Genomic DNA, 10,948 nt, shown 5'->3' on the forward strand with positions numbered 1-10,948 from the left:
TATTTTCAACATTATTAATACTTTTTTGGGTATTTTGCACATTTTTATATTGGCGCCTGCTGCTGCATAAAAAGTAGAAAAAAAATAACTACGACTTTTCTTTAGTTAAAATTATAAAAAATGTTCAGTTTTTTTATGCAACACAAAATTTGTTTGAAAATAAAGCTAAAAAATTTAAATATTATACGAACATATCAATGGAATTGAGAAAATAATATTTTTTTATAAAATTATGGTTGCAAGGAATAACAGAATTATTAAAAAAAATACAGAAAAATAGACAAGAAATAGTTCAGAAGTTCATTTCATACTGCATAAGTTTTTCCAAAGTAGGAGAATATAAAATTCATTGAAAAATGAAAAAGATAAATGGTTTATATTATGAAAAAAACAGACTAATTAAGCAAATGCATACAAAGTGCATTACATTTGTCATAACAACTGATTTCACTAAAAAAAAAACTTGAAATACAATATTAACATAATACTGTCAATAAAAATAATAATAGAGAACGACTTCAATTGATATGGTTCCAACGAGGTTTTAGATTCTGCTAACAATATAATTTTTGCTGCTATGAGTTGTGTTGTTTCTGTTGAAATTAATATCAGTTCATACAGTAATCCAGTTGCACTGATATGAAAACCATGTTGAAAAGCAAAGAAAGGGATAGAACAAAATGAAATTGCCTATATGTCATGTTTATAAACACAAGAAGTTATGGCAAAAACTATCTCCAAAAGAACATGAGAAATGAAACTGAGAACCTACAACAACACCCTCTTTAAAGTCATTTTGCATCTTTCATTTTCAAATCAGATTCAGGAACCTCACTGATTATGGTCACTGTTTTTCCAACAGGAACCTCTGTGTATGCCTGCAAAGGCTCCAATGAGTCCACAATATCTCTCATCAGAGGCCTTGCTTTTGGATTGCGGTTCAAGCAATGATATGCAAGCATTGCAGCCTTGTGAACTGCTTTAATCGGATAATCACCATCCAACCTTGGATCTATTATGTTTAGAAATTTCTTCTTTTCCTTCAGCAAAGGAACAGCCCATTCTGTGAGATTCTGCTCTCTAGCAGGTCTTAACTTGTCTAAAGATTTTCTTCCTGTCAGAAGTTCAAGCAGAACAACTCCATAACTGTAAACATCACTTCTAGGAGTCAGATGACCTGCACAACAACATATGATTATGTTGTCAGTTTGTATTATACCAACAAGACTTTAATTTCAACACACTGATAGTATAATATGTGACTGATGAGTTTGTTGAATTCTAGGACAATTATCTTAAAGCTCTTGGTTTATTAGTAGTAAAAATGTGAACTTGGTTTCACTTGAATACAGAATTCTGGGTTCAGAATATACTTTACCTGTCATTATGTATTCAGGTGCTGCATAACCATATGTTCCCATTACTCTAGTAGAAACATGTGATTTGTCTCCAACTGGTCCATCCTTGGCAAGGCCAAAATCAGAAAGTTTTGCATTGTAGTCCTGTTTTTGTAACATAAAAAACCAAGATGGTTAATTCAAACCAATGTTTAAGTTTGTAGCAACTCCAATATGTGACTAAAGCTTCTTATTTATAGTTTGCTTGCTAAAGTATTCTGTCTTGGCATAACAGTTTTGTGTTTTGCTAGGATAAATGTGTTGGGTTGATCGAGGAGGAGGTTCACTAACGTGAGTTCAATTACATAAGAGATTAACATTACTCTCTATCCAAAACGTTAAGACAATCCAAAACGTTAAGACAATAGGTGAAGACCATTAACTTCACTTTCTATCCAATGTGAAACTTGGACACACATGTATTCTTGACAAAATATATTCTATCTTATGATGGTAGTTTGTAGTCCAACTCATTAGGATGAATAACTATACATCTGAAGTGTTATTTGTTTTGAAGACAGGAGTTTTGTCACCGTTTTGTCTTTAAAAAGCGTTAATTGTGTTTGACCCCAGTTCGTAAATGATGTGAGACTATTAATTGTGAGAGAAATAATATGTTTTTTATCTTTTTTTTTTTTATTTTGAGCTGACATATTTAAAGTTGCTGACCTGGTCCAATAAAATATTTGATGTCTTGAAATCACGATAGATGACAGGTTTCTCTGCTTCATGGAGAAATGCAAGTCCCTTAGCTGCACCAAATGCAATCTTCATTCTTATGGACCATGGCATGGGAAGTAAGATTTCTGGGACAGTTAAGTGAACACACATTAGATATACAAACAAAAACACCATAATAAGCATTAAATTGTCTTTTTTTGTTGAATAAAAAACTCGAATAATTTTTATTTTTGAACACTAGTGGTGAACTTTATGATTATAAAGTTCGTGGTGATAATATGTTTTTGAGAATATTTAGTAAGATCAATAAGTTGGCTATTTGATTAGTTTATAAGTTTATTTAGTCAGTACAAAAGTGTTTTATAAGTATATTAAAGTAGTTTATTTTAAGAGTTTATAAGTTGTAAGTTAAAGTTATAAACTACTTTAACTGGCTTTTAGTTTACATTACTATTCTTTGTATCTGAATATATATTTTTACTATCCTTAATTTATTTCTACCTATTATTACTTATTTTAATTTTACTGAAACAAATAATATTGCATTTCTTTTTTATATTTAGTATAATAATGTCAAAATTATACATTAAAATTTGTAAAAACATAAATTTAATGTAGCAGTATTTTAAATAAAACAAATTGTCCAAATTTAAAATCATATACAAATTTTAAAAAACAAATAGAAGTACTAAAATTTTTACTAAGAAATTAATTATTTTAAAAAAAAAACTAAAATTATAACTACATAATAATATATTTTTGTCTCAAAAATGCAAAATTTATTTGTATGATCAAATTTATATAATTATACATTTTCCACGTCATCTTACTACTATTTATAAATTTATGTATGGATGTATGTATAAACTAATAATTGAATTATTTAAAAGATATTGTGATAAACGGTGACGTTTACGAAGTCTTTCGGCTTAAAACTAATATAGTTTGTCACGCACTTGTCTCCTCAAAAGATGTCGTATTTGGAATATTATCACTTAATGGGCTTATTCAAATATAAGTGGGCATTTCTTTCTCCACCCCGATAATTTCAGCATACACTCCCATAAATTTGAATATTTCAAATTTATCCTATGGGATGTGAGCAAAGAAATGCCCATACAAGTGATTTCAGCCGACAAGAAAACCCTTGTCTGTAGGGCAACCTCAGGAACCCTTTAACTAAAAACAACACTTTATTTCCTTACGTTAATGTCAAACTTATGTCTTTATCAAATCGAACCACATGTCTTAGTGAAGTGACAAAGAACCAACGCCCAAAACTTCCATCACTAGCTGTTTTTCGACGAAGCTACCAAATGGAACCAAAATCACTTCATCTTTAAATTCCTCCCTTTAAATGTCAACATTGTCGGAGAAAACACAAAAGGAAAAGCTAGTAAAAAGTAATGATAAATGATTCTACACAACCAAAGTAACATTTTTTTAGCATACTTATATATTATGATTTGGTGAGAGAGAATCTACAACAAATTTTAATATTCAAAGAAAGGTGACATGATATACTTACTTGAGAACAAGTTGTGTTCCACACTTCCCCGAGACATGTACTCATATATCAGTACTCTATGTTCATCCTCGCAGCAGTATCCAACTAATTTCACTAGATTTGGATGTGAAAGCTGTCCCAAAAATATCACTTCTGCCTACAAACCAACCAAAATCTTAATTTAGTTAACCTTACAACAATAACTTTGTCTTGTTACATTACCAACTAACCTTAATTACTAATTTAATCTTTACATTTGTTTTTTAATCAACTAAGTTCCTTTTTTTGTAAAAATATTAGTGTGATCCATTCTGTTAAATTGGTATTAATATCGTTTAAAATATTAGAATGAAGGGTAAAAGGGTAATAACCCATGCACAGATAAGTTTTACTTAAAAGTAAAATATGCACGTGAGAGAGAGAGAACTTCAGAAGCAGAAAGAAACACGCGAGGGCTGAGGGAGCACCACCAGAGCTCTGCTAGGGTTCAGCCTCTTTGTTCTTCACCACCACCACACAACCGTTCAGAGCAACAATAGAGATGCAAAGAAAACACAGGTATACTGAATAACCTCAAAACTGTATTATTAAAAATTGAAACTGATTTACAAGGCTTTTATACTGTTTAATGATCTGTTTTCTGTTTCTGTTTTACACTACAACACTCCTCCTAAAACAAAACTTGAAAAACACGATTAAAACGATGAATAACACCTTTTCACCGATTGAATCGGTGAAAATCTTCTTCTCCTCGATTTCCAGCACCTTCTACCGATTAAACTCAGTAGAACCACCTTCTTCAAGCACACACATGTTTTTCACCGATTAAAATCGGGGAAAAACATCTTCTTGACCGATCTTCTTCTCTGCGAAGAGAAACCCTAATTTTCCAAAGCTTCAGCTTGCACCATCCCGATTAGCTTTCTGAGTTTCAGAAAGTGTTCGCCTTTTAGGGCTTTAGTCAGTATATCTGCAAGTTGATCTTCGGATCTGCAGTGTACAATTTCCAGTTTCCCATTGCTGACCTGTTCCCTGATGTAGTGGAATCGGGTCTCAATATGTTTACTCCTACCGTGAGATGTAGGATGTTTGGCAAGATTTATGGCTGATTTGTTGTCAACCATTAATCTAACCCTTCTCTCGGATAACTCCATCTTCAGTCCCTCTACCAAGGATCTCAGCCAGGTTGCTTGACACGTAGCTTCACAGGCAGCTATGTATTCTGCCTCACATGAAGATAAGGCAACTACTGGTTCCTTTCTAGAACTCCAGGAAATAGGAGATCCATCCATGAAGAAAATGTACCCTGCAGTGCTTTTCCTGTCAGTCTTATCTCCACACCAATCTGCATCTGAATAAGAAGTAATTTGTACTTCTTCTCCAGTCTCTCTTTTTCTAAACTGAACCCCATATGAATGTGTACCCTTCAAGTATCTTAGTATCCGTTTGACAGCAGTCAGATGTGATACTCTAGGACACTCCATATATCTGCTTATTACTCCAACACTATAACTCAAATCTGGTCTGGTATTACAAAGATACCTAAGACTCCCAACCATTCTTCTGTAGGCTGTTGGATCAACAGCTTCCTCTTCTGGCTCCCTTTCCAGCCTTAATCCAACTTCTGCAGGAGTACTTGCAGTATTACAATCACCCATCTCATACTTTCTCAACAGATCTAAAGCATACCTTGATTGGTGCATCACTACTCCATCTTCAGTCTTGGTAAACTCAATGCCAAGGAAATAGCTGAGTTTTCCAAGATCACTCATTTCAAATTCACTTTGCATTTCAGTTTTGAAGACTGAAATTAATTCTTCACAACTTCCAGTGACTAACATGTCATCCACATAGAGACACACAATCAACTTCTCTGTTTTTCCTTTGTGCTGACAGCTTTGCACATACACACCGTGTTCTGAGACACATTTCTCAAACCCAATACTGCCCATGAACCCATCAATACGCTGGTTCCAGGCCCTTGGAGCCTGCTTAAGCCCATAGAGAGCTTTCTTCAGCCTATACACTTTGTCCAGCTGCCCTTTGACCTCAAAACCTTGTGGCTGTACCACATAAACCTCCTCCTCTAGTCTTCCATTTAAGAAGGCTGATTTTACATCAAGCTGGTGTAGAGACCAGCCAAATTTAGTGGCCAATGATACCACTAATCTTATGGTTTCAACCCTTGCTACAGGAGCAAATACTTCACCATAATCAACTCCAGCCTTTTGTAAGAATCCCTTAGCAACCAGCCGTGCCTTATACCTCACAACAATGCCTTGGGGATTTATCTTTGATTTATAAACCCATTTTAATGCTATGGGTTTCTTTCCAGAGGGTAATTTCACCAGTTCCCAGGTCTGGTTCCTTTCAATGGAGTCAATCTCCTCCTCCATGGCTTTATGCCATTTCTCATCCTTCACAGCCTCCTCAAACTCAACAGGTTCAGCCTCTGCAATTAGTGCATAGTGCACAAAATGTCCCTCTGATGTGAGAGTAGCTTCATAGGATAAATCAAAATCCCTTAGGTGAGCTGGCAAGTGAGTAACCCGTGATGACCTCCTTCTACCATCATTATTCACAGTTTCTTCAGTCTCAACTACAGCAGTTTCATCTTCCAAAGTGATGGTTGATGTCTCCTGCCTAGTTGTGTCCCACTTCCAAACTCCAGTTTCATCCACAACTACATCTCTGCTGATGCAAGCTGTCCCTGATGTAGGGTCATACAGCTTGTATCCTCCAGTTGAATGATAGCCTACTAAAATTAGAGGCACTCCTTTATCATCCAATTTCCTTCTCTGCTGGTCTGGTATGTGTTTGTAACACAACGAGCCAAATATTTTCAGATGTTTGACATCTGGTTTCATCCCTGTCCAGGCTTCTTCAGGTGTCAAGCCTTCCAGTCTCTTTGTAGGAGACATATTCAGTATATAAGTGGCTGTAACCACAGCCTCTCCCCATAAAAAGTTAGGCAACCCTTTGCTTTTTAACATACACCTCACCATATTCAGTAGTGTTCTGTTCTTCCTTTCAGCTGCACCATTATGTTGTGGTGTATATGGAGGAGTAACCTCATGTATAATCCCTTCATGTTCACAAAACAACTTGAATTCAGTGGAGATGTATTCTCCACCTCCATCTGTCCTTAAGACCTTTATCTTCTGCTCACACTGCTTTTCCACCATTCTCTTGAATTTTTGAAACACCTCCAGTACCTCTCCTTTCCTTTTGATTAGATACACCCAACATTTCCTGGTGTAATCATCAATAAACAGCAGGAAGTATCTGCTGCCTCCTGGTGTTTCAACCTGCATTGGCCCACACACATCCGAATAGACTACTCCTAGTCTTTCTGCAGATCTCTGGGGTAGATTCTTCTTGAAACTGCCCCTTGTTTGCTTACACTGCACACACTCACTGCACACTGTTTCTGGAACAATAACATTGGGCAGCCCATTCACCATCTTTTTCTGTCCTAACAGAGACAGATCCCTGAAATTTAGATGTCCAAACCTCAAATGCCAAAGCCATTCCTCCTTGTTTTCTGAGGCAGTAAAGCACTGGTGTTTTACTGCACTCATCACAACCCTGAATGTCCTATTCTGCGACAGCTGGGCTTGTATAACCATCCTCTTCTGTTGGTTAAAAATTCTGAGACTGTTATCCTCCATTTTCATCACATAACCTTTCTGCAGTAGCTGTCCCAAGCTTAGCAGATTTGATTTTAATCCTGGTACATACAGTACCTCTTCAATTGTCACATCTCTTCCTTCCACATCTCTTAGAACAACCCTGCCAGTGCCTTCTGCAACCAGACTTCTATCATCAGCAAACCTGATTTTTCCATGTCCAGCCCCTTTAATTCCTACAAACCAGTCTCTTCTCCCTGTCATGTGTGTAGAACACCCAGAATCTAGGTACCACACATCATTTTCTGATGAAACTTCTTCTGTTTTTGCCATCAACATTACTGGTTCTGAATCAGATTCCTCTTCTTGGGCCAAATTAGCCCTCTTCTTTGGTTTGTTCTTAGCACCTTCACCACTCCAACAGTCCTTAGCATAATGACCCAGTTTTTGACAGTTGTAGCACTTGATCTTCTTTTTGTCAAACTTCCATTCACCATTTTTCTGAGTTTTCACCTGGCCTGATTCACTGGACTCTTCTCCTTGCTGGTCCTGTGAATCTTTGCCCTTCTTGCCACCTTTTCCTCCTTTCTTGAACCCTTTCTTGCCTTTCCACTGAGATCTGGCCTGCAAGGCCTGCTCCTGGCACTGTTTGCGCTCATTGAGGCGTAACTCATGAGCCTCTAATGAATGCTGCAGCTCCTCAATGTCAATATTCTCCTTTCTTCGGGTTTCTTCAATGGCAGCTACTACATAGTCAAACCTGGCAGTCAAGGTCCTCAGAATTTTATCCACAACATACTCTTCCATCATCTTATCACCGCAAGCTCTCATCTTGTTCACAAGTTCCTGCACCTTATCAAAGTATTCAGCCACACTCTCATTTTCATCCATAATCAAGGTTTCAAACTGTCTTCTGAGTGCCTGCAGTTTAATCTTCGCATTCCTGTCTCCATCACCATATGTTTTCACCAAAATACCCCAGATTTCCTTTGCACTGTCAGCATTTGAGATCTTGTTAAAGATCTTCTGGCTTACACTCTGATATATCAAAAATCTGGCCTTACTGTCCAGTTTTACCATCATCTTGTATTCTTTCTTCTCTTCTTGAGATGCATTGTCACTCAATTTAGGCAGTCCCTGTTCAATAACTTCCAGTACATCCTGAAATCCAAACACAGCACGCATCTTGATTCTCCAATCATCAAACTGCTTGCCATCAAACATGGGTAATGGTCCCTGTATGCCTCCAAAGTTTGCCATCACAGTCTTGCAAACTTTCTTGCAAAATCTTTTACCAAAATTCACCTCCTTTCTTCTCTGGATACACGCACCACCAGATAAAGCTCTCACACCTTCAGTAAATTTTCCACGCACCCACTTCACACACCAGGATTCAGCCTAAGCTCTTGATACCATATTAGAATGAAGGGTAAAAGGGTAATAACCCATGCACAGATAAGTTTTACTTAAAAGTAAAATATGCACGTGAGAGAGAGAGAACTTCAGAAGCAGAAAGAAACACGCGAGGGCTGAGGGAGCACCACCAGAGCTCTGCTAGGGTTCAGCCTCTTTGTTCTTCACCACCACCACACAACCGTTCAGAGCAACAATAGAGATGCAAAGAAAACACAGGTATACTGAATAACCTCAAAACTGTATTATTAAAAATTGAAACTGATTTACAAGGCTTTTATACTGTTTAATGATCTGTTTTCTGTTTCTGTTTTACACTACAACATAAAAGTGTCATGTGTTACTTTTTGAGTCATCTTCTATCTTGAAACTCTATGATTTTAATACATGGTATTTTCGAAATAAAAGATGATTCAGATTTTAACACATCACATTTTTCAGACGACGGTTAATAATAGAAAGAGTTATGGCATATGAAGTAATACCAATTTAATGTTTTTTAAGAAAATAGTAACTTAATTGAGTAAAAGAAAATATAAAGATAAAAATCAATCAAATTAAATTACTAATTAAGTGTTATCAACTTATATTATACTAGTATGTGCTCATAGGAGAATAAACATAGCATGTGAAGCATGATGATTTTGCAGATAGATCATTTGATAGAAAAGAATATGCAGAAAGAGAAAAAAGTATACCAGCCATTCTCTGTGGCCTTGATGACTGTTGTCACCATCATGAACCTTAACAGCTACAGCAAGAGTAGGAAGACCCTGCCTTAACTCCTCAGAAATGAACCCTTTGTACACACTTCCAAATCCTCCTCCCCCCAACACACGATCTGGCCTAAAATTTGCAGTGATTATCTTCAACTCATCGTAAGTGAATACAATCAATGGATTTGCAGCTGAGTCACGCCGTAGGTCTTCTACTTCCTCAGGGTTTGATGGCAACTTGCTATCATGATCATTCCTTTGCTTCGTTACCTGGTTTTGTTCTTTTCGTGAATCAACAATAAGAGAAATGAGAACAAACCATGATATGCACTTTTAAGCCATGAAAACAGATTACTTTAAGCAGTCACTCTCAGAAAAACCAACCAGATGTTACATTAAGCAGTCAACACAGATCATGCAGAAAGAGAAAAATGAATACTGAAACGTTTTTTGTATCATGCAGAAAGATTAGGAAGTCTGCATAAACTTCTTTTCTTTTATTGGATGAAGAAAAGAAAATTAGTATACTGTTTAAAAAGCAATGGATGCTGGGAATATATTATAATTGTGAAGGAGAGCACTATATTCTGAAAACCCTCATCCAATTTCTTAGAAATTTAGTTAAGATAAGACTGAACACGTAAGAATTACATTTACATGTAGACCCACTTTTTGACACATAAAGAAAAAGTGATTAGGGGTTATGTTAACAGATTCTACAATACAGAAACTTTAGAAAAGTTAAAAAGATTTTGTAAAGACAACATGTAACTCATATATGCAGATTTTTGTTATTTTTTGTTCTCTTTGTCTTCCAATGATTTGCAAAACATCAACTTGCCTACAAGGATGAGATATATGAAACTGAGACAAGATTCAAATGATTTAATAACAGTAACACAGAAAAATTTCAGTGAAAAAGAACCTGATGAAAGGGTGATCAAGGCTCCAAAACATGAAATCCTTGAGAACAACACTTAACAAAAGACAAAATATTGAAAAATAAAGAAAGATTTTTGTCAAGAGAGAAAACATACTCTAAAAGCATTTATAAACAGCAAAATCATAGAAAATATCCAAAACAGAGAAAGGCAAGGTTTTTTTGTTGGTAAACCAACCTGACTTTACATTGGATGAGACTCTATAATCTGATGACTCCCATCTACACCAGCAGTTACCCATTATACCAAATCCAAACACACCCTTTGTAGCAGCAGCAGCTCCTTTACCAACCCCTCATCACAAAAACCAAACTTTTGTTACCTTTTTCTCTTTTTTGTGTGTTGATATCTCACTCCTGAAGAAACGAGGGTGAGATTTAGGAGGAAACAGAGAGAGAAATGAGAAAAGGAAGGAAGTAGAGAGGAGAAAAACAAGATGGTTAAGTGTTGTGATGAAATGTGAAAGGGGACATATCTTTTGGTGACAGAAAGGTAAGAGTGGGGGATAATTCAGAGATGGCAATGATGTTGATGAGGTGGGTGTTGGCTTGGCTATGGGGGAAGATGGAAGGGCCCACATCGACTGGGTTGTAGTGATTCAAAATGTGGGTTTGTGCACTTTGATGGTAGTGCGCACATAGAAGGTGCATGTTTTTGATAATGC

The 10,948-nt window shown here is 36.2% G+C and overlaps 1 protein-coding gene across 1 annotated transcript; it reads right to left on the bottom strand.

Moving 5' to 3' along the window:
• Window positions 1-494: 494 nt before the first annotated feature.
• LOC124831253 (Protein kinase superfamily protein) lies at window positions 495-10,948 on the bottom strand. Its single transcript, XM_088103541.1, has 6 exons — window positions 10,462-10,948; window positions 9,326-9,624; window positions 3,607-3,742; window positions 2,067-2,203; window positions 1,379-1,502; window positions 495-1,177 (listed from the first exon to the last, which is right to left on the bottom strand). Exons 1-6 carry the CDS (start codon window positions 10,523-10,525, stop codon window positions 792-794), a joined length of 1,146 nt encoding a protein of 381 aa, XP_087959667.1. The 5' UTR covers window positions 10,526-10,948; the 3' UTR covers window positions 495-791.

Source organism: Vigna umbellata, chromosome 1, assembly GCF_029865625.1.
Source record: "Vigna umbellata cultivar VRB3 chromosome 1, Vumbellata_1.0, whole genome shotgun sequence".
NCBI lineage: Eukaryota > Viridiplantae > Streptophyta > Magnoliopsida > Fabales > Fabaceae > Vigna > Vigna umbellata.

Excerpts from the sequence above, each read along its gene's own strand:
- LOC124831253 (XM_088103541.1), bottom strand. The coding sequence starts at position 10,525 with ATGGGTAACTGCTGGTGTAGATGGGAGTCATCAGATTATAGAGTCTCA. Across the intron at positions 3,743-9,325 it reads AAGGCCACAGAGAATGGCTG|GCAGAAGTGATATTTTTGGG; the intron begins GTATACTTTTTT and ends GTTGGTTTGTAG. Across the intron at positions 2,204-3,606 it reads GGAACACAACTTGTTCTCAA|AAATCTTACTTCCCATGCCA; the intron begins GTAAGTATATCA and ends TAACTGTCCCAG.